This window comes from Passer domesticus, chromosome 19 (genome assembly GCF_036417665.1).
Source record: "Passer domesticus isolate bPasDom1 chromosome 19, bPasDom1.hap1, whole genome shotgun sequence".
NCBI lineage: Eukaryota > Metazoa > Chordata > Aves > Passeriformes > Passeridae > Passer > Passer domesticus.
In genome coordinates this window covers 12,088,044-12,111,331 of record NC_087492.1, presented here as the reverse complement: position 1 = coordinate 12,111,331, position 23,288 = coordinate 12,088,044, and the positions used below count along the sequence as shown (strand labels likewise).

Genomic DNA, 23,288 nt, shown 5'->3' with positions numbered 1-23,288 from the left:
AACTTCCAGTGTTCTGTGCTGTCCAAGGGTTTTGTGTCATACAGGGGGTAAACAGGGAGGGAGGGAGGAAGGAAAAATAGAAAGAAGGAGAGAAAAAAGGAAAAGCAAATTTGAGGCCATGGCTGAGACTAAATCAGTAATTTAGGAGGTTCAGATGATCACATCTCCAAATTAGGAGTAACTGGTCCCTGAATGGTGTGGCTGGATAAGGAAGGCTTGGATGTGGCACTCACTGCTCTGAGCTGGGTGACACAGTGGGGACTGGTCACAGGCTGGACTTGGTGATCCTGGAGGGCTTTTCCAGCCTCAGGAATTCTGGATTCAGAGGCTGAGGGTGGTGGATGGGGTGGAGGAGAGCTGGAGGTGTTGCACTCCCTGAGCAGTCCCCCAGAGCAGCAGTCCTGGCTCTGTGTGGGGACAGAGGGACATGAGTCCTGCTCCAGGCTCTCTGTCCATGCCTGGCTGGGGGGGTCTGGGGAGGGATTTGGAGCAGGAGCCCCTTTTCTCTGACACCCCGGGATCTGCAGGGGAGGTGTCCTTCAATGGTGTCACCTCTGAGGGGCAGTTCTGGGGGTGCCTCCAGAACGTGACCCAGAAGCTGCTTCCCAAAGCTCCAGTGCTCCCAGCAGGGAGGGACTGAGCTTTGTATCAGTCTCTGCTGTGCCAGGGATGCTCCCAGTGCCCATCAGCTCCATGTGCAGGGGATGGGTACAGCCCACCCAGGCACCTGCTGGGTTTGGGTACAGACAGGGCATGGCAGAAATATCACAGCCCGGGCTTGGAAGGAAAAGGCCCAGAGCTCTGTGGCACATGGACAGGATCTCTGGGAGTGTCCCACTGACGTGGCATTGGTTGCCCATGAGACTCTGCCAGACTTGTCACGTTTCCAGCCCCCGTGACCTTCTCCAAGGTCCCTTGGTCACTCAGGAGCATCCTGCCTTTTCCTGTTAAAGCAGTGTTCCAGGATCAAGCCCAGCCTGTGTGCCACTGCTGGGGACACCTGGCATGGTGCTTTGGGGATGTGTCACTCTGGGAGGGCCCATTTTGATGCCATCTAGAGATCTGTGACCTTGCCATGGGATCGGGTGTGAGGGGGCAGAGCCGGCAGCTGCAGGGTTTGCTGTGGCTGGCACTGCCAGGGCTGGGGGTGCTGAGCTGACTGTCCTGTTTCTCTGTGTCCCCAGGGTGTGACCTACTGCGGGGAGAGCTCTGCCAGCAGCCTGACCATGGCCAACGTGCCGTGGCACGGGGAGGTGGTGAGCTTCGTGCAGGAGCTGGCGCGGCTGCTCCCGGAGTACGGCATCGCCTGCGAGCACGAGCACTCCAACTGCCTGCTGCTGGCCCACAGCAAGGTGAGCCTGCCTGGGCAGGGCACAGCTGCCTTCTCTGCTTCTAACAGCCTTCTTCTTCAGAGTTATCCCCAGTGGTTTAGGCTGGAAAAGCCCTCTGGGTCTTTGTGTTCAGCCCAGCAGTGCCAAGGCCACCGCTGACCCATGTCCCCAAGTGCCACGTGCACACCTGTGTTAAACCCCTCCAGGGGTGGGGACTCCACCCCTGCCCTGGGCACCCCATTCCAAAGCTTCCCAAGCCCCTCCAGTCACTGGCCAGGAGAATCCATGGTGTGCCCCAGGATTCCAGCCCTTCACACCCCTGGATGCCACTCAGACCCAAGGGATGCTCTGTTATTTTCCTGTTCCCCTGAGCCACCTCTCCAGAGGCAGAATCACCACATTTGAATCAGAGAACCACACAATCATTTGGATTAGAAAAGTCCAACCACTGCCCCAGCCAGGGCCACACTGCCCCATGTCCCCTAGTGCCACATCCCAGGGCTGTTAAAACCTTCCAGGGTGGGGACTCCACCTCTGCCCTGGGCAGCTGTGCCAGGGCTGGACAACAAATTCCAGGAAGGAATTTCCCCAAAATCCACCCTGATGCTCCCCTGGCCCAGCCTGGGGCCGTTCCCTCTCCTCGTTCCCTGGGAGCACAGCCTGACCCCCCAGCTGTCCCCTCCTGTCAGGAGCTGTGCAGAGCCACAAGGGCCCCCTGAGCCTCCTTTTCTCCAGGCTGAGCCCCTTCCCAGCTCCCTCAGCTGCTCCTGGGGCTCCAGCCCCTTCCCAGCTCCCTTCCCTTCCCTGGATATGCTCCTTGGGGTCTGCACTGTCATGACAGCTTCTCTGGGCAACCTCTGCCAGGGCCTCACCACCCTCATGGTGAAAAATATTCTCTTATATCCAATGGAAATCGACCCTGCTGCTGTTTAAATCCATCAGCCCTTGCAATAGGTCCTGCTGGGAAGGTTTGTCTCCCCTTCAAGTATTGGAAAGGAAATGAAATGAAATACAAGTGAAATGCCAAAAAAAAAAAAATTTAAAGGATGCAGGAAATGAAAAATAATGAGTACATATTTGCTTTCTGAGCTTCAGAAAAGATTAATAGAAGGACAGCAGAAAAAGATAATAATGTGCCAGCTGAGCACCTGATGAAATTGTCGATTGCTGGAATGTTTTGGGTTGAAAGGACCTTAAAGCCCATCCCATTCCATGGCAGGGACATCTTCCATGATCCCAGAGAGCTCCAAGCCCCAGTGTCCAGCCTGGCCTTGGGCACTGCCAGGGATCCAGGGGCAGCCACTGCAAGGTCACAGCTCTGGGCACCCTGTGCCAGGGCCTACCCACCCTCCAGGGAGGAATTTCTCCCAAATATGCAATCTAAAACTAGTTTGGAATCTGCAAATAGAGCAGCTGGGAAGGAGCAGAGAAAACCAGCACACCTGGCACTGGTTGTGTTTGATCTCACCTTAAATTGGCTTTATTTACAGTCTCACTCCTGGCTGTTGCCACTGGCAACTGTTCCTGAGAAAGCAAAATCTCCTTTTGCATTGTGAGGTCCAGGAAAGCAAACAAACAGATTGCAGAAACCTTCTTGAGGCAGAATTTAAGTAACACCATTAGCAAAGAGAATAAATTGGTACCTGTCCAGGAGGAATTCAACAGCTGCTTCTACTTCCACAGCCATTAGCAGAGGGTGTCTGTGGGAAGCAATCTGTCCTCAGTGCTAAAATAGCTAATAAAAAATAAATTTATTTTCATTAGGGTTTAATCTTTGAGTTTCAGGCTCTAGTGGAGAATATAATCTGTCAGTGCCTATTATTTGCAGGAAAACCTGTGCTCTGGGACTGGGATCAAACTGGAGTAATTGCAAAATCAAAGGGGTCCTTAAAAAATTAAGGAGTTGCCGGAAGAGTGTGATAAAAATCAGTAAGAAATGTGATTTATTTCACTGTGTTTTTCTAGGTCTGAGTTTGGAGGTGTTCAAACAATGCTCCTGATAAGTTTAATGCTGTCATTGAATGCCAGCCTGTAGGAAGGGGTCTGGGAATGTCAGGAATAATCCATCCTGCAGCTGCTGCCTGGGCTTGTTGATTGGCACCTGCTTGTGATGAGTGACAGCTCAAGAGGGAAGGCTCTCTTAAGGGCAGGGATTTAGGGAGAAAAGGGATTTAAGGAAAGCAAACTGCAGGGTGTGTGTCTGGTGTTATTTTCTCTCTCTGGAGGTCACGGGGTGCCCCCAGATGGGAACTGGGGCACCTGGGGGCCTGCAGGGTCCTAAAACTCTCCTGTTCAGCCTCCAGGTCCCTTCCCACACACATCCCTTTCCCTGCTGGCCACCAGTGGGTTCTGCTCTCTGGGAGCTGCTCCTGGGAGCCCTCAGGGGAGGATGGGTCCCACTTGAACCTCAGAGAGCTTTGCATCCCAGGGGAACTCAAAAAGTCTAAAAACTGAATCCTCACAGCCAGATGCTGGATTTCACTTTCCCTTCCCACACCCCAAGGATCACCCCAGAGAACAGCCCCTGTGCCCTGCCCCCCATGCCCTGAGGCTCCATCTCTTACTGGCATTTCCATGGCTTTGGGGCACTGGGTGTCAGCTGCTCAGATCCCAGGCTGGTTTCAGTGGGGAGGGACCTCAAAGCCCACCCAGTGCCACCCCTGCCATGGCAGGGACACCTCCCACTGTCCCAGGCTGCTCCAAGCCCTGTCCAACCTGGCTTGGGCCCTGCCAGGGATGGGTGGGTCCTGCTGGAGCCTGAGGGATGAGTGGGGACAGTCAGAGCTGGGGGCAGCCTTCTCTTGGCTGGGATCTCCCCTTCCCTGCCCTTCCTGCATCCTCCTCCTGGCCTTCCCCTGCTTCCCATCCCTCTTTGGGAGCTGCCTGGTGTTTGGGCTCCATCCTCTTTGATTCTGTAGCAACAGTGCTGAATTCTTGATTAATTCTCTTTGCTTTTGAGTAAATCCCATAAACCATGGTCACAAAAATGGGATTTATGGCATCACTTTGAACTAATGAGCTGAGATATGGACGCAGCAGCAACTTTCTAATGGAACAGTTAATTCCAGGGACCTTTTCCAGAGACAGGCCTGGGGCTGCTGCTGTTCCTGCTTGGGACACTCAGTGTACCCTCAGGAGGACCAAAAGAGCTCCTGAGAAGGGGGAAGGAGCTGCAGCTGCCTTGCAGGGAGGATTTCTCTGAAGGAAATTCAATATCTTGGTCATTTCTGGACTAAATCCCTGTGCCCTAAGGTGCTGGATTTACTTTCCATGTGTGTTCCACCCTATCCTTGTCCCAAAGCACTTCCAGCCCATTTTGTTCATTAACCCTTTCCCCCCTGGAGCAGGTGGTTGTTTCCCAGCTCCCTGGGGCTTTACAGCACCAGTTTCTGGCCAGTTCAGTCAGTGCTGCTGCTGCCCCCAGGCAGGCTGAGGCACTGGGATGCCAGAGCTCTGGGGCAGGACAGGAGGGTTCCATGTCTGAGCACCCCTGGGACCCCAGGGCTGATTTCCAGCTCACGGGGGGATGCACAGCTCAGGGAATGCTCCTGAAATTCCAGTGCCTGCTCTGTCTGGAGGTCTCAGCTCACAGGGTGACATGAGCAGGGTGGGCTCAGCACCCTGCTGCCATCAGCCCTTTCTGCCTTCATTAATCAGACCTGGGATTGGTTGGGAAAGCTCTCCAAGACCATTAAGTCCAACTGGCCACCCAGCACCACCACCATGTCCCCACTTGCCACATCCACACACCTTTGGGACACTTCCAGGCATGGGGACTCCACCTCATGCTCTGGGCAGCTGTGCCAGGCCCTGACCTCCCTTTCAGTGAGGAAATTTTCCCTGATATCCAACCTGAACCTCCCCTGGCACAATTTTTGACTGTTTCTGCTTGTGCTGTCACTTGTTCCTGAGAGAAGGGACCAGCACCCACCTCCCTTCAGCCCACAGCCAAGACTGCACAGGCAGAGTGTCCCTCTCTGGCTCCAGACACTCCCTCGTGCTGCAGGTGCAGCTCTGTGCTCCAGCCCTCCCTTGCCTCACCAGCTGGGTTCTCTCCCTGCTGGATGTGCTCTGGGATAGCCTTGTGTTCCCCAGCATGGCAGGGGCACCGTGGCATCCACAAAGGGACAGGCTTTTGGGGACATCCCTTCAATAAGGTCATTTCCCATACCCAAACTCCCTTGTGAGGGTGGGCAGGCCCTGGATCCCTGGCAGTGCCCAAGGCCAGGATGGGGCTTGGAGCAGCCTGGGATCATGGAAGGTGTCCCTGCCATGGCAGGGGTGGGATGGGCCCAAAGCAGCCCAGGATTCTGTGTGGCTGTAGTGCTGGGGTGTCACAGCACCTCCAGGGCAGGTGTTGGGGACAGGGAGCAGCCTGGCCAGAGGTGCCCATCCCTGTCCTTCATCCACAAAATCATCCCAGCCAGGAGGGACTTGGCCTTTTCCTCCCGGAGCGGGCACAGCTCGGGGACAGGCACTGACGTGTTCCGTGCAGCATCCCACGCTGAGCATCCCAGCTGTATTTAGGGAGGAAGAGGAAGCACTTCACTGCCAGCTGCACATCCCCTGACAAGGGTGCATCAGGCACAAGGAGTCCATCACGTTCAGCTCCTTCCTGCCTCTGTCCTTCAGAGAGTGGGAGCTGTCCTTGTGATCCAGGGACAGCACCACAGGGAAACCAAACCTGGAGGAGAGGGCCACAAAGAGATGGAACATCCTGGGATCTGTAGCAGAGCAGGGGATGGCGTGGAGCCCAGTGTGGACAGGGTGACCCCAGCTGTGGACAAGGTGTCTCAGCAGCCAAGCAGCCTCCTTGGAGCAGCTGTGAGCTGGGAATGGTGGAATTCCCAAAGGTTTTCTCCTTTGTGTCCTGGCAGCAGGAAGGTGGCTCTGCTGGCCTGGCTGTGTCAGTGATGATAAGCAGCTCTCCATTGTGCTGAAGTTGTCTGACATCCATCTCTGGGAGTGGGAGGTGCCAGGTGGAGCCCTGGCTCCATTGCAGCTGGGCAGGGATTAAAAACCCCAAATCTGCCATAAGGAACCTTCTCTTGGAACAGCACCCCGGGAACAGGGGGATCAGCACAGGATCCCATGGGCTGTGGCTCTGCTGGGCTCAGCTCAGGGCAGTTCAGGTTGTCCCCTCTTTGGGGATCCAGAACAGTGAATTCCATCTCCAGAACAGTGCATTCCATCTCCAGGCATTCCATGTGCTGCCTCTGGAGGAGTTCCCTCTGCCCTGACACCTCGGATGGCTCCTGGGCACAGGCTGAAGTCGCTGAGGGTGGAACTGCAGGGCTGCTCACTGCTCCCAGCTAAAACTGATGGGAACTGTGGTGCTGGTGGCTGCTCCCAGATCCTGTCTGCAGAGCTGCTGAGGGGTTAAAGGCTTGGTTGTTCCCAGGGCTGTGTCCCTGTGCTGGTTTTCCTTCAGCCCCATGGACTGGGATGTGAAGAAACTCAGCTCTGTGTGCCTGGCATCTCACTGCTTGTGGGATCAGTCAGGGAATGGTTTGGGTGGGAAGGGACCGAAAGCCCATCCAGTGCCACCCCTGCCATGGCAGGGACACCTCACACTGTCCCAGGCTACTCCCAGCCCCAGTGTCCAGCCTGGCCTTGGGCACTGCCAGGGATCCAGGGGCAGCCCCAGCTGCTCTGGGCACCCTGTGCCAGGGCCTGCCCACCCTGCCAGGGAACAATTCCTAATTCCCAATATCCCATCCATCCCTGCCCTCCTTCATCTTAAGGCCATTATTACCATCTCTTACCTCACCTGCAATTTAAAAACCGGGTCAATTCCCTCCTAAAGCCTGAGGGTGGGATTATAATTCAAAAGGAGGAGTTTGCAGGCTTTTGCCAAGCACTGTGACCCTGTTCAGTGTAATTTCACACAATATTTCTCTTGTTTTGCTGAGTGACTCCAGTTCAGTCACTTCCCCTGTCAAACAAGGGGAGCCTTAAATAACTGTGAGCCTTAATGAGGTGAGAAAGGGGTCATAATTCTGGGAATTATTTGTTTGTCTTGGGGAGCTGGTGCTGGCAGCTGGTGCAGTGTGCTGTGTTTGATGGCAGCCTGCGGGAAGGTGCAAAGCTGCTGCTTTATCCCAGGGATGGGCTGTCCCCAGAGGGAAATGGAGGAGCTCAGGACGGAGCCATCCAGATAATTTTCCCTTTTGATGCTGTGCCCAGCGAAGTGGCCACTGATGGACACAGGGCTCAGGGCTGGCAGCCACACCTGCAGGGGGATCTCATTCCTGGGGATCTCATTCCTTGGGATCTCATTCCTTGTCCCACCTGGGCGTCACCTCTGCTCTGACAGCTCCTGCTCCAGCCCCCCCAGCTCCTTCCAGCTCCAAAGCTCCTGCTCCTGCCCCCGAGCTCATTCCAGCCCGGGGTCCTCCGTGGTCCCAGGGCAGAGGCTGGGGAAGGAGGGAAGTTGCTGTGCTGGGGGCTGGGAAGGTGAGTTCAGGTGAGCCAGGCACAGAGCAGGGTGGATCTGCCCCTGCCAGCTGCTGCTGTGGGACTGCACTTCCAGGAGCTGGGAGAGCCCTGTGCACAGCTCACCAGTGTCTGTCTGTCCCTCTGACAACCCAGATGTGTGTCCCCAGAGGAGGGTGTGAGTCACAGTCTCTGTGCACCAAGCGTTTCATTGGTGGCTTTAGGGTTTTGGTTGGTTGGTTGTTTTTTGTGTGCCATTTGGGTTTTGGTTGGCTGTTTTTTGTGTGCATTTTGGGTTTTGGTTGGTTGTTTTTTGTGTGCCATTTGGGTTTTGTTGGTTGTTTTTTGTGTGCCATTTGGGTTTTGTTGGTTGTTTTTTGTGTGCCATTTGGGTTTGGTTTAGGATTTCTTGTGGGGGGTTCTTTTACATTTGTTTGTTTTGGAGGTTGGTTTACTTTGGGAGGAGTGTTAGTCTGCTTTGGGGTTTTTTTTGGTTGGTTTTGGTGAGCTTAGGTTCATTTGGGGTTTGGTTGGCTTTGAGGTTTTTTGTTTGATTTGGGGTTTTTTGCTTGGTTTTGGTTTTTTCAGGTTTATTTTTGGGGGAGAGATTTAGAGTTTTTTTTCTGGTATTTCAGTTGGGTTTGGGGTTTTTTTCCCCTGTTTTAGGATGTTTGGATTTTTTTGGGGAATTGTGTTGTTTTCTTTTATTTTTGTTTATTGTGATTTTGGGGGTTTGTCTTTGGGGGAGCTTTGTGGGCTTTTTTCTGTGGTTATTTTTGTTTGGTTTGGAAGGGGCAGGTTTTGTTTGTTCAGGGTTGGGTTTTTTGTTTGTTTGTGGGTTTTTTTGTGGGGCTGGTTCCCCTGCTGGCCACTGATTGTTATTTTTGGTGTATGGTCCTTAAAACTCTGTGAAAATTGCTGAATTTAACCATTGAATCCTGTGCATCCCCCAGGAAAAACCCATTTGTTGGATTTGAGGACTTCGTATCCTTGAATCCTCAACAGGACAAGAGGGAACGGCCTCAGGCTGGGCCAGGGCAGGCTCAGGGTGGATACTGGGAACATTTCTCACTGGAAGGGGTTTAACAGCCCTGTGGATGTGGCACTTGGGGACATGGGTTAGTGGTGGCCTTGGCAGTGCTTTGGGGATGGTTGGACTTGGTGATCCTGGAGGAGTTTTCCAACCCCACTGTTTGTAGGATTCTCACCAAAGAGGAGCTGAGGCAGCCCCTGAACTCGGGGGTCTCCCCCACTCCCCCTGTGCTCCCCTGGGATCCTGGAGGGCAGCACAACTCCAAGGAGGGGAGTTCTCCATCCAGGATGGACCCTGGGCTTCCAGCCCTGCAGGAGCCCTCACAGCCTTTTCTTTCTTTTCTTCCTGCTCTGCTCCACTCTCTCCTGTGCTCTTCAGTCCTTCCCTGAAAATCCTCAGGATGTGTGTGGTGCAGGACTGGAGTGAGTGGCTCAGGAGGAGCCTCCTTGTATCAACATGGTTGGCTCTGAGGGAAATACAACATTACCCTTGGTAGGACAAACTAATTGGTTTTAGCTGCCTTCCATTCCTCAGCATTCCCTGTGTCACATCCCAGCCTCTCTCCCATATTTTATCCTGTCAGATACACCTGGGATTATTTCTCAGCAGTGCTCATGTCTGGGGGATTGTAGTGCATGGTCCTCCTGGACTGTCCTTAATCTGTGCACATGCTCCCACCCCCCCAAACTGCCTCTGCAAATATGTTGATAAGGAAAGCAATCTGGAGTGTGGCTCTTCTCCTTCAGGAATGTTGATGGATTTCAGGAGCTGCTCCTGTTGCAGTGAGAGCAGCTGTGAATCTACTGCCAAAGAGGAGTGATGGAATTGTCCTGGTCAGGGCCACTCCTGGCAGTTCAGGAGCAAAGGGAGGGCTCAGCCAGGCTCTGCAGATGCTTCCAGGGAACCTGGCTCCCCATTTAATCCCAGTTTCTGATGGATATATCCCAGCTTGCATGGATGGATATATCCCAGCCTGGATATATGGAGCTATCCCAGTTTCAATATATCGATACATGGAGCTGTCCCAGTTTGGATGTAGGGATATATCCCAGTCTGGATGTATGGAGCTATCCCAGTTTGAATATATCAATATATGGATCTGTCCCAGTTTGGATGTAGGGATATATCCCAGTCTGGATGTATGGAGCTATCCCAGTTTGAATATATCGATATATGGATCTATCCCACTTTGGACGTAGGGATATATGGATATGTCCCACTTTGGATATATGGATATATCCCAGTCTGGATGTATGGATCTGTCCCAATTTGGATACATGGATATATCTCAGTTTGGCTACATCCCAGTTTGGATACATGGATATATCCCATATTGGCTATATCCCAGTTTAGATATACCCCAGTTTGGATATATCCCAGTTTGAATACATTGATCTATTGATCTATCCCAGTTTGGCTGTATGGATCTATCCCAGTCTGGATGTATGGATCCATGGATCTCTCCCAGTTTGGCTCGGGGCTCTGTGAGGGACAGGCCCTGTCCCAGACCAGCCCAGCCCTGTCCTGGGGCTGTCCTGTTCCAGCCCTGCTGCGGTGCCAGGAAGGGGCCTGGGGGACCCTGAGCTGTCCCTGGGTCAGCAGAGAGCCCTGGGGGCCAGTGGTGTCCTGGGGTTAATGAACTGGTAATTAATTAATTCATTGTCCTGGCCAGCAGGTCAGGGAGGGATCCCAGCCCCGGGGCAGCTCTGGATGCTGTGTCCAGCTCTGGATCCTCAGCACAGCAGGGACAGGAGCTCCTGGAGCGGGGCCAGCTCAGGCTGGGAGGATGAGGAGGGCCTGGAGCATCTCGGTGCCCAGGTGTCACAGTCAGCTCGTACAAGCAGGAGGTCGTGAGGGTTTGTTAGCTCATCTCAGAGTGCAAAAAACAACACAGAGGGGATTCAGTATTGATCAAAACAAATACACCTTTTATTGAATGACCACAGCAAATGCGATAGAGGGATTAGAAGGAGATGAGAGAGAGAGAGAGAGAGAGAGAGAGAAGGAAAGAGAGAGAGAGAGAGCATATAGCTACCAAACATAGAGACAAAATCCTCATGCTCCAGTCGATGGGAAATTCGCCTTGTGACATTGGGGAGAATCTCAAAGTCCTGGTTAACTCAGGGATCTATTATAGTCCTTTGCTGAGGGGAGAACAGATCTTGAAATTGCTGAGGGGGAACAGATACAATAAAGAACAAGTCTCTTGAAATTGCTGGGGGGGAACAGGTATTGAAGACGGGTACAGACAGTCCATGTTCTCAGCAGTGAGTGGGACCCTTTGTTTCAGGACTGGTTTTATGGGGAAGCAGTCTAGGTCCAGTGAACACACCTGCAGGCAACACTTGGCAGTGTTCTGCTTCAGTCAGGCCAGCACCCCTGTACCAGAATTATGGGGGTCTCTGTCCTTGGGAGGGGGCTTCAATCTCTGTCTATCACAGTGGTAGTGGAGCAGATGAAGGATTTTCCATGGGGGGCTACCAGAGTTACCCCTGAAAGTTCATTTGGCCGAGAGGTGGGGAAATCCCTGGGCCATTGTCATGAAGCAGGTGCAGGCGTACGGGGCGTGTTGCCCCTTGGCAGGCCCTGCTGGAAGCACTGTGGTCACAGCTGTGAGCAATCCCTTGTGAGCATCCACCTCAACCAGGCCACAACTCTGATTAGGGTCTTCAGTGGTCCTGTTCTCTGTTCTTGTGATGGTCCTGAGGCAAATGAGGGAAACCTCAGATCGTCTCTTACACCAGGAAAGGCTGAGGGAGCTGGGGCTGCTCAGCCTGGAGAGGAGCCCCAGCTGAGAGGGGCCCTCAGCCCTGGCTGTCCCTGTGTGCAGGGAGGGCAGAGCAGGGCCCAGGCTCTGCTCCAGGCCCAGCAGTGGCACCAGAGCCACGGGCAGGGCCGGAGCCCAGGAGCTGCCCCTGCCCAGGAGGCAGAACTTCTGCCCTGGGCACTGCCCAGCCCTGAACAGGCTGCCCAGGGAGGGGCTGGAGTCTCCCTCAGCGGGGATCCTGCAGAGCCCTCTGGGCACAATGCTGTGCCCTGTGCTCTGGGATGGCCCTGCCTGAGCTGGGAGCTGGCACCAGGGACCCTCTGCGCTCCCTCCCAGCCTGGCCCACACTGAGATTTCATTTCCCCTCATTCTTGTGCCTCTTGTATCCCATCATTAATGCCTGCCTGGAGCAGTGCTCCTTGCCCTGGAGCATCTTCAGGATTCCATCAGGGTGTTCCTGGCTGTGCATCTGTGCCACGTCTGTGGGGAGCAGTGGGTGTTGGGACCCTGGGACTGGAGCTCAGGGGCTGCAGGAGCTCCAAGGGAAGGGTCCTGAGTCACCCCAGTGCTGGGCAGGGCCCTCAGCACTGTTTCCCTTTCCAGGCCAGCCCAAGGCCAGTTGAAGCAGCTGTGGCACTCTGTGATTCCAGCTCAGGGAAGAACCAGGGGAGGGCTCTCAGCCATTTACCTTGTGTCAATGTATTTATCACCCTGAAGGGCTCCACAGGCAGTGAACAGTTCCCTAAAACACCCACCCATATTGGGGTGGGATCCCAGGGATGTTTAGGGTTGTCTCACCTGTTAAATGGATGCTGTGAAACTGCTTTGAGCCGAAAATCTTTTGTTCCCTGTGGAACAATCTCAACATTGTTAAATCCAAGCTGTAAATCCCAGTAGGGCAATTGAGGCTGTTCTTTCCCACTCTGGGTTTGGGATTTATTCCTCAGCAGGAGCCATTTCTCCATGACACACTTGTCCCTCTGGTGTTGTGGTTCATGGCTGTGCTGTCACTGCACTAAAAATGGTGATTATTGATTGATCTGCTTTGGAATGGATCCCAGCTTGGTTATTCTGGTGGAAATGGGGAACAGAATCATGGAGGGGGTTGGGTGGGAAGGGACCTCAAACCCATCCAGTGCCACCCCTGCCATGGGTAGGGACACCTTCCACTGCCAGGGATCCAGGGGCAGCCACAGCTGCTCTGGGAATTCCATCCCAGCCCCTCCCCACCCTCCCAGTGTCCCATCCAACCCTCTGGCAGTGGGAGGCCAATCCCCTTTGGGCCTTAAAGACTTTGCTGGATCCTCTGGTTTGGGGTTTGCCCTTTAATTTGCTGAGTGTTCATGGGTCAAACCCGGAGGGAGCAGAGTTTGGTGTCAGGTGTGACATTGTCACCTCCCCAGCCCTGGGGGGAGCCCAGCTCTGCAGAGCCCTGATCCTCCTTGGGATCAGGATTTTTCCTTTACAGGTGCCACGATGTCTCCTCTGCCACTGCTCTCCTGGTGGCCTCACACACGTCCCCACCCTGGCACAAGAGAAATGAGCCTTGGCCCCTTGACTGATGGCAGGAGTGGTTCCCAGTGCTGTGATTCTGCAGTGTCCCCTCCTGGCTCCACCCCTGCAGGGACGCGCTGTGATTCCCTGGGCAGGGATGGAGGAGCATCAGCCACGGCTGAGTGCAGAATTTCAGGGCTGTCAGCAGTTTTCCCAACCAAAAAAGCTTTTAGCTCTTGGGCACAAAGTCAAGTGCCATTTGAAATGCACAGCCATCAAGTTTGGGGGGAAAAAAGCCCACAGTAACCAAGGAGCCGGTCTGTTTTCCCTCTTTTTTTGGATGCAATGCGTAATAAGCTCTCAGCTCAGATAAATCCTAATTGAGGCTTCAGCCAAGGCTGGGGCTAAACGGGCAGAGCAGGTCTGGGAGACAAATGCAGCTCCAGCTTGTCAAAGTGAGCCATTCTTCACATGGAAAGAGGATTTGTGTCATTAAACCTCTTCATCTCCCCCGTTCCCAACCACAGCCCTCCTGCCCTGTCCAGAGTCACCCAAATCCATCCCAAATCCATCCCAATCCCTTGGCACGTGCCTCTGGTGCTGCTCCTGGGCCATTGTCCCAGCTGGGCTGCCCTGCAGCCACAGGCCCACGCTGGGGTTGGGGTGACCTTGGCAAGGTCCCTCCTCAGGGGTACCTGGGTGTGACCCCAAATGCACACCTGTCCTGCAGAGCTCTCCCAGCTCCCACACCGAGGGCTTTCCCATGGAAGTGTCAAGGGCAAGGGCAGGCACCTGGGAAGGCATTTTAGGAGCCTCCCTCCTGGAAAGTGGGGGAGGATCTGATACTTTGAGGGCTCCACCAAAGCATCCAACAGTGCAGCCCTCATGGAGATATCACAGGATCCTGGGATGGGTTGCAGAGACCTTAAAGCCCATCCAGTGCCACCCCTGTCCTGGCAGGGACACCTCCCACTGTCCCAGGCTGCTCCCAGCCCTGTCCAGCCTGGCCTTGGGCACTGCCAGGGATCCAGGGGCAGCCACAGCTGCTCTGGGCACCCTGTGCCAGGGCCTGCCCACCCTCACAGGGAACAATTCCTAATTCCCAATATCCCATCCATCCCTGCCCTCTGGCAGTGGGAGCCATTCCCTGTGTCCTGTCCCTCCATCCCTTGTCCCCAGTCCCTCTCCAGCTCTCCTGGAGCCCCTTTAGGCCCTGCAAGGGGCTCTGAGCTCTCCCTGGAGCTTCTCCTCTCCAGGTGAGCACCCCCAGCTCTGCCAGCCTGGCTCCAGAGCAGAGGGCTCTGCTGGGAGCACTCCTGGGCCTGCTCCAGCAGGATGAGGTTGTTCCAGTGCTGAGAATTCCAGAGCTGGAAGCAGCTCTGCAGAGAGGTCTCACAAGGGCAGAGCAGAGGTGGAGAATCAGTTCCCTGCTGGCTCTGGGTGTTTATGCACGTGAGTCCCTCCTGTTTTCCTGCTGAAGCTGTGTCCTACAGGAGCCTCTGGGTGCCTTTACCTGCAGCTCCCTGTGATGCAGAATCACAAAAACCCCAGCTGGGGATCCCAGTTTGTCCCCACCAGCTGCTCAGCACAGCCTGGGGCTGGTGCTCCCTCACTGTGTCTCTCCTGCAGTTCCGGGTGGATGGCGAGTGGAGGACCTGGATCGACTACGGCCGGTTCCAGGAGCTGGTCAGGGAGCACCAGCGCAGCGGCGGCTCCAGGACCTTCACAGCAGCTGAGTACACGGCCAGGACTCCTCCCTGGGCCCTCTTTGGGGCCAGGGAGCGGGGATTCGACCCCTTGGATGTGAGATTCCAGCGGAAGAGCAAGGCCCGGGACACCTCGGGGTGCTGAGGGCTGGGCTCCCCCACCCTGGGCTCCCCAGGACTCCATTTCAGGCTGACACCCGTTTTGGATCCGCTCACCTGGATTATCCTGATGTTTGGGAAGGGGGTCCAGCCTGGATTTTACCCTTCCCTCCTGGTTTTAGGGCTTCCTGGGTGAAAATACTGATAATGTTCTTCTCTTGAGATAAATCAGAACTGGTTCAGCAGCGGGGGTGGGGGGTGGGCAGTGCTGGGATCTCCTCAGTGGGGAATGTTTGGAGTGGGATGTGGGGCCAGAGGGTTCCTTGGACTCCTGTGTAAGGAGAGACTGGCAGCAGAACATTCCACATCCCCAAGGAAAAATGCCAGGGGATTTCAGCCCCACAAGGTTGGGTCAGGGCCACAGCCAGACCTGGATCCAAAAGCTGATCTCTGCTGGAAGCATCATTTTAGGGACTTTGTTCAGGTTCAGGTATTTTACACACTGGTGCCATTTCCTGTAAAAACCCCATTCCCAAGAAGCCAAACCTTGGGAATGGTGTAACAGCACCCCTGTGGATACCAGCTGCAGCTTCTGATACCTCTCCAAGTGTCTTCAAACCTCATGGCTTTGGGAATGAGGTTTGGGAGCAGTGTTACCCCACTCCCAGCAGCCCTAAACACCAGCTCCAGTCCTTCAGAGTCCTGCTGGGCTCCAGCTGGGTGTGCCTGGTGCTGTAGGTGGAGCATCCCTGGCATGGGGATTCCATTGGTTTTTAAAAGCAACCTCTTTTCTTAAGCTGTACAGAGTTTCTAAAGCAGAAGGAAAATAAAGGAGTTTTTCCTAGAGCACCTCTGGTGTGGCTGCTGAGCAGGATTTGTCAGGGAGGGTGGGAGGTTGATTGGAAGGAGGTGAGAAGCACAAATGTTGTTTAAGAGCCCTTTCCTAACAGATGTGGGGTGGGAGAACATCGGGTGGGTGATGGATGGTGGGTGCCTTTCCTGAGTGTGTTTTTAAAATATCACAGATTCCTGGCATGGTTTGGGTTGGAGGAACCTTAAAGCCCATCCTGTTCCACCCCTGCCATGGGCAGGGACACCTTCCACTGTCCCAGGCTGCTCCAAGCCCCATCCAGCCTGGCCTTGGCCACTGCCAGGGATCCATGGGCACTCCACCCCAGGGGGGTGGAGGGAGGGCCCTGGGCAGCTGTGCCAGTGCCTGACCATCTTTTCCATGGGGAAATTCCTGCTGATGTCCAACATCACCTCCCCTGGCCCAGCCTCAGGCCATTCCCTCTCCTCCTGTCCCTGTTCCCTGGAGCACAGCCCGACCCCCCGGCTGTCCCCTCCTGTCAGGAGCTGTGCAGAGCCACAAGGGCCCCCTGAGCCTCCTTTTCTCCAGGCTGAGCCCCTTCCCAGCTCCCTCAGCCTCTCCTGGGGCTCCGGACCCTTCTCAGCTCTGTTCCCTGCCCTGGACACAAGGCTCCAGTTAACCCTGGACCATCAGCTGGAATTTTGGGGCTCGGTGTGTTCCGTGTCCACCTGGACCCACCACATTCCCCTCGAGGGATCCCAGCCCTTCAGCACCTCTTCTTCCTTCCTAAATTCCCTCCATCCCACACCTGCCTCCCTGGCAGGACCCTCCCAGTCCATCCCAGTTCTCTGCTGGCCCCTGGGAGCACTGGCAGCTGCAGGAGCTGCTCTTGAGAGGAGCCCCAGTGCTGGAGGATCCTGGGGCTGCCACGGGAGTCAGCTCGTGGTGTGAGGTGCTCCACAGCTCCCTGACAGTGCCTTCCCTTGGAATCCAGGGGGCTCCAAAGAAAACTGTGTTTGCCCTGTCCTTGGTATTGGTGCCATGTCTTCTGCAGCCCCCCAGGACACCCAGTCCCTGCTGTCCCTGTCACACAGGGCCCAGCTGGGAGGACTCACTGGAGCTGGGAGGCCTCTCCTGCTCCTCCCTGGGCTCCCTCCATTCCTCTCCCGTGCTCCCCGTGTTCCCTCCATCCTTCTTGATCTTTTCCCCTGCTCCTTCCATCCATCTCCTGATCTCCCATGTCCTCACATTCCCTCCATCCTTCTGTATCCTCTGTGTGTCTCTGCATCCCCTCCATCCCCCCCTGCTCCTCCCCATGGCTGCTGGGCAGGGAGGGCACTGCAGGGGACACTGTGGGTGACATGGGGGCAGTGCCACAGCATTCCCATGGGAATGGCACCTGCCATGTCCTAAAAGGGGCTTTCCCCTGCCCCGTGGGACAGCACAGCCCCCAGTGCCAGGCAGGTGGGACCAGGACACCTCCCTGGGCCACGTCTGAGCTGCTCCCAGAGCAGCCAGGGCAGGATTTGCTCCTGCAGTTCCATGGAGTGCCTTGTGCTCAGGGTGGATCTTCCAGTGCCCAACCCCTCCAGGCTGTGCTCACGCCCAGCGCTTCCAGAGGCACAAGAGAACACAAGGCCCCAGGACAGAACCTGTTTGGGGATGCCTGGAATTGGGGACCTGGAATTGCTCCTGGTGGAGCTAAAATGGGCTGGTACCCGGGCTGGAGGGCTGGGATTGCTCAGGGAGCCTTTCAGGGAATGGGATGCACCCCAGGAAAAAGTGACCTGAGTTCAGGGAGGGTTTCTGTTCTGCCAAGGGCAGTGACAGGTCCTGGCTGGGAGAACCTCTCCAGTGTCACAGTTCAGGACCAGCCCATGCTCTCATGCTGCCTTAAGTGTATTTGACTGAATACCTGTGATTCCATCCCCTTTTCCACAGGCTTTGATCTGGATCACAGCCCATGGTGCTGCTGGGGTTCCCCATCCTCCCTCCTGCCCCCAGCACTGCCCACACCCAGCTTTGGGGGGTTTTGCCCAAAGCCAAGGCACAGAGCATGTCCTGGCTGCCACTTCCTGAAAAGGGGGACCTGGTGCTTCCAAACCCAACCTGGAGACTCAGGAAGTTCCATCCTGAGGGGCAAAATGGGCAGAAATCATTTTAACCTCTTAAAGCCAGGGAGAATTTGAGGAGCCCTGAGGACTCCTGTGCCAGGTCCAGCTCCCCCTCCCCTGGCATAGCCTGGAGCCCTCCTGGCTGCTCCATGGGCTCTTCCAGCTGTGCTCCCACTGGATCCTGACTCAGGGCTGAGTCACCTGCAATGGGGGCTGTGTTTCAATTTTGCATGAGGATAAATATATTTGTTTCCAAAAAACCTCCAGCAGGAAAACATTCCCCCAAGCAGAGCATTGTCATCCATCAGCTTTGGCTTCATCTGGCTCCGCTCCTAAATCATTTATGATGTTGGAGCTGCTGCTGTGCCCTGAGGGGGAAGGAAGAAGAGATGGGAATTAATTGAAGGAAGGGCATCGTCCTCATTTTGTCACCTGCAAACTGAGGCAGCAGCTGCCAGAGGGAGGGACCCAACCCAGCCAGGACATTTCTGCTCCTTCACTGTGGGGAAGGGGAGGCAATAAATCCAGGGAAATCTTCCTAGGGAAGCCCTGGCCCTGCTGCAGCTGAGCTGTCCCAGGGGTGGGTGCCCAGCAGGTCCCCCCTCTCCTGGGGCTCCAGCAGGGACTGGAGCTGCCAGAGCTGCTGGCCCCGGCTCCAGCAGGGACATTTGGGAGGAGGGGACCCAGCCAGGCACCAGCCCAGCTCCTGCTGCCAGGCCAGAGCTCCACCACTGAAACCTGGAGCAGCAGCTCCATGGAGGCCAAGGAGAGTGGGGGGATTCCAGCCCATGGAGTGCAGGGGATTTATGGCTGTCACCACCCAGGGCCCCATCCCTGGGCCCAAGTCCAGAGGGGGCCCCAGAGCTGCTCCAGGGCTGGAGCCAGGCTGGCAGAGCTGGGAATGCTCACCTGGAGAGGAGAAGGATCCAGGGAGAGCTCAGAGCTCCTTCCAGGACCTAAAGGGGGTCCAGGAGAGCTGGAGAGGGACTGGGGACAAGGGATGGAGGGACAGGACACAGGGAATGGCTCCCACTGCCAGAGGGCAGGGATGGATGGGATATTGGGAATTAGGAATTGTTCCCTGGCAGGGTGGGCAGGCCCTGGCACAGGGTGCCCAGAGCAGCTGTGGCTGCCCCTGGATCCCTGGCAGTGCCCAAGGCCAGGCTGGACACTGGGGCTGGAGCAGCCTGGGACAGTGGAAGATGTCCCTGCCATGGCAGGGGAGGCACTGGATGGGCTTTGAGGTCCCTTCCCACCCAACCCATTCTGGGATTCCTTGGAGCTGAGTTCTGCCTCAAGGATGTATTTCCACCTCCCCATTCCACTTCAGGACAGGCACAAAGCCCTCTAGAGCTGCTGGGGTGGCCTGGCCATGGGGACTCAGACCCCCAGGGAGCAGTGACTGGGGGCATCTTCCAAATACAAATCTCTAAACCAAAAAATCCCCATTGCTTCAGGACAGACTGAAGTCAGTGAGAAGGTTTGCAAGGAATTCCTCCAGAAAAAAAAAAAAAAAAAACAAACAAAAAAACCCCTAAAAACCAAAAACAAAACAAAAAAAAACCAACAAAAAACCCTAAAAAAAACCAAAAAAACCAAAAACAAACGAAAAAACCCCACAACAAAAACAAAGAAACAAAAAAAAAAAACCCAAACCAAAAAACACCCACAAAAACAAACAAACAAAAAAAAAAAACAAAGAAACTCTTGAAAAAATTCAGAAACCAGCAATTACTTATTAAAAAAAGTGGTGAAATCCTGACAGGAGAAATGCTCTATCCTTTCCGTGTCTCTGCTGTTCCCATCACCGGGGTTTTTAGGGATGCTGATAACAACATAATCCTCACCTCTGGGGCACCATCTGGGAGATCAAGCACTGCTAAACTCCCTCTGTGTGCCAGGGGCTGGGCTCGGCTCCGCTGTTAAATCATCTCAGTGCTGAACACGCGTTGGTTGGGAAGCAGGGAGAGCATCAAAGGCAGCAATAATCAGCTGTTAAAGAGCAGCCCGGGGCGCCTTTCCCGGGAGAGCTGGAGCCTCCCGTGGAACCACGCTCATCTCCCGAGCCTCACCGGCAGCTGGCCGTGCCCGCCCAGGCTGGCACTGAGGGAGGCTGGCACCGAACTCCCCTGGAAGGAAGGAACTGTGGAAATGGGACCTGGTTGGGAAGTTCTGCAGTGGAACGGGTTTGGTGCAGTCCTTGCTGCTGGCCTTGGGGATCCTCAACTCCGGGATGTCCCTGGGGGCTGGAGCGTGTCCAGGGCAGGGAACAGATCTGGAAAGGGGCTGGAGCCCCAGGAGCAGCTGAGGGAGCTGGGAAGGGGCTCAGCCTGGAGAAAAGGAGGCTCAGGGGGCCCTTGTGGCTCTGCACAGCTCCTGACAGGAGGGGACAGCCGGGGGGGTCAGGCTCAAACAGCTTCAGATCCTCTTCCCCTGCAGGGCACAGCCAGGTGGGATTCAGGGATTTGGGGGCTCCCATCCTCCTCAGCCCCTCTGGACTGGGGGCAGCTCTTCACACAGCTCCATCCCAGCTCCAACCATCCTGTGGCTGAGAGCCAGAGCAGTGGAGATGTATTTGTTTGAGCCTGGAGGTTTCACTTGGACTTTTGTTTTATTAGCTTCTTTTGCAGGCTCAAGCTGGGCAGGTAAAACCCCAATCCCTCTTTTCTCTTTCTGACTGACCCCCACACCCTCCTGTGAAGCAGCAAGGGCTGCTTCTCCCCTGCTCAGCCACCAGCACGGGCTGCTGGCAGCGTTGGGTGACGGAGCTTGGGGCAGACTTGTCTTCCCCAGGGAAAGGTGTTACAGAAAGGTAAAAAAACTCTAAAGAAAGGCCTCATGAAATCAGGCCTGCTCTCCTAAAATCAGTGGCTGGCCTTGTCAGGCTAAGCCTTTGCAAGTTCTCATGTGAAAGCAATTCTGGTGTGAGCAGTTCATTAACATAACAATCTATGCCTGGGAAAAAACAACCTGCATCTGTATGAACTGTTTTTACACCTTAGATAGAAAAATGAAAACTATCTCTCACAAACAACTTTTCCTGCACGTACACCCCAGGGTTTGAGTAACCAATCAATAGAGGGTAACAACTTGTTACTGGCCAATAAAGTAATTAGCAAGAAAATCCTGACCAACAGGAGTCCCCCACGAGGTCTGTAAAACTATAAAAATGAGTGATGTGAATGAAGAGGGGGCTTTTTCCACCATGAAGAAACTTGAGTCCGTGTGATTATCCCCACGGAAAGGTCCTGGCCTGAGGCTGCTGCAGCTCCAGGAGCATTTGGCCAGCGCAGCCGGGGGTGCCCAGGGTGGGGGTGCTGGGGGCTGGATCCCAGTGGGTGCTTCCACCCCCGGAGATTCTGTGCCTGATTCCTCAGAGGGAACACCTGCAGCTCCTTTCTCAGGTGTGGGATGGCCCAAGGAGCTCATTAAACACCCCCCAGCTCCTGCAATTGGAGCTGTTTCCATTTCCCTTGACACAAGCAACTCCCAGCAGTGTTTTTCTCTCTTGCAGACTGAGACCCCAAACTTGAACCTGGGGAGGAGCAGTTCTGGAGGAATGTTGGCAGGAGTCCCCTGCTCCACATCTCTAACAGGCTTCCAGCTCACACTGGCTGCTTCCTTTGGATATTAGTGCTGAAATCAGAGTAGTGCTGAATAAACTCAGAAATGTTCGTAGCAGAATCAGTGTGAGACAGAAAATGAGCGTTCACATTGTTCAGAGATTCGATATTATTTTTTATCAATAGGATTCCGGATTTTCTAGGCTGTTTGCAGACTTCACTCCTTTGATAACACAATGTGAGTTTTTGATGTTTCTTATCTCCCATCTAAAGCCTTCAAAGCCAGGCAGCGAGGGCCAGGCTGTGCTGGCTTTGTGCTCCCTTTGTTCTGTTTTCCCTGTGCCTGGAGATCCCAAACCTCCTGCACAGGGCAGTGGCAGCTCCTCCCTCCCTCCCTGCCCGGCATCACTCCCTGGGAAGGTCTGGCTGCGGGGCTGCCTCGGCCCTGCAGGGTTTTGTGACCTGGACAAGCCCCAGAGTGACCCCACTGCAGACCCTGAGAGAGGAGCTTGGGCTGGAGGTCCCTTCCATCCCATACTATCTGGGGGTTGTTCCATGTAAGAGCTGAGTTTTGCCCTGGGCCATCCCAAATGGTTCCCAGCCATTCACTGGGGATTTTGCTCCCTGTCCCATAACAGAATCCTGAGTCCCTCCTGCAGCCAAGGCAAACCCGCTCTGCTCTTTGCACCTCAAGGCCACCAGAGCAGGATCCTTTCCCCTTACCATTGTCTCCTCCCGTGGTTTTAGGGTGGTTTTGGGGGTATCTGTTTTTTCCTTCAAGATCTTTAAGTTGTTATCCAAAACCCAGCTTCCCTCAAGGCCTTCTGTGTCTAATCAGCAAATATCACCTGATTTTGTGGGGATGAAGTCATTATGTCTCCCTCAGCAAAAAGCCTGCTTCTCCTTTTTCCCCAGGGGGAGGAGAGGCCTTCCCTCAGGATTATGGGATTAAGCAGAGCTTTAAAAGAGAGATCTTGCTTTGTTGCTTAAAGAGCTTAATCTGAAATCCCCTCCACAGTGAGTGGGGCTTTGCAAATGCTGAGTAAGGGATTGGAGCTGATCCCTGCCCCTGGCCTCGCTGCTCTGCCCTCCAGGCCTGGAGCTCCAGGTGGGATCAGCCCACCTTGGAGCACTCCTGGTGTCCTGCTTTTCTCCTGGGATGTGCTTTGGGCACAGCTGGATGGGCCCCCCTCCTCTGGGGTGCCAGCCTTGGGTGGAAGTCACAGCACAACCTTGGGATGAGCCCAAACATCCCTGATCCCTGGGATTTGCCATGGGATGTGGCTGAGCTGCCTTGAAGGCACCTCCTGTGCTTCAATCCACCTGGAGAAGTCCCAGCTCTCCCAGGAGGTCTCCAGGGGTGTTTGGGATGGAGCTGCCCATGGCCAGATCCCACCCCACCGATGGCTTTCCCTGCTCCAGCCCTTCCACAGCCCCTGGGGGAGAGCAGCCAAACCTCCAACAACCCAAAAGGAAGGTGGAAAACTACCCGGCTGCTGTGTGTACATGCTAGATTTATATATTTTTAGAGTTACAGTTATAGTTGTTATAGTTATATTTATAGTTATTTTTATTTATCCACTCTCCCAATGCATGGGAGCTGCAGAGGTGCTTGGAAGAGCTCTCTGAGTCCCCAGCCAGCAGAGGAGCTGCTGCTGGGATGAATCCATTCTGTCTCCTCAGCAGTAACGTGCCATGTTCTGCCTCTGAAATCTGTGTGCATTTCTGGCCCAGTGGAGGAGCTCTGCCCGTGTGCTCATCCCACACTCCAGGGAATTACACCAGAGCATCTCCTGATGGAAGGAGGAGGGCATGGCTCTGCCTCCTCCCTCCTCCCAGCCAGAGCCCAAATCCCAGCTGGAGCTCTCCTGGCAGCCCTAAGCATGAGTGGGAATTCCTCAGCAGCTTTTAGACCCTTGAAGAGGGTCAGGAACA

General features: G+C 54.9%; 1 protein-coding gene across 5 annotated transcripts in view; it reads left to right on the top strand.

The window, feature by feature from the left end:
- The window catches only part of LOC135283685 (S-adenosyl-L-methionine-dependent tRNA 4-demethylwyosine synthase TYW1-like), a 99,694-nt gene extending 77,346 nt beyond the window's left edge, over positions 1-22,348 (top strand). For 4 of the 5 annotated variants that reach the window (XM_064394725.1, XM_064394723.1, XM_064394724.1 and 1 more), the window contains 2 exons: positions 1,185-1,352; positions 14,690-15,714. In XM_064394725.1, coding sequence (XP_064250795.1) covers positions 1,185-1,352; positions 14,690-14,911 — 390 coding nt within the window. In that variant the 3' untranslated portion in view covers positions 14,912-15,714. Of the gene's footprint in view, positions 1-1,184; positions 1,353-14,689; positions 15,715-21,304 lie in introns of those variants that run through there. The other variant, XM_064394726.1, reaches the window with a different exon arrangement.
- The last annotated feature ends 940 nt before the right edge of the window (positions 22,349-23,288 follow it).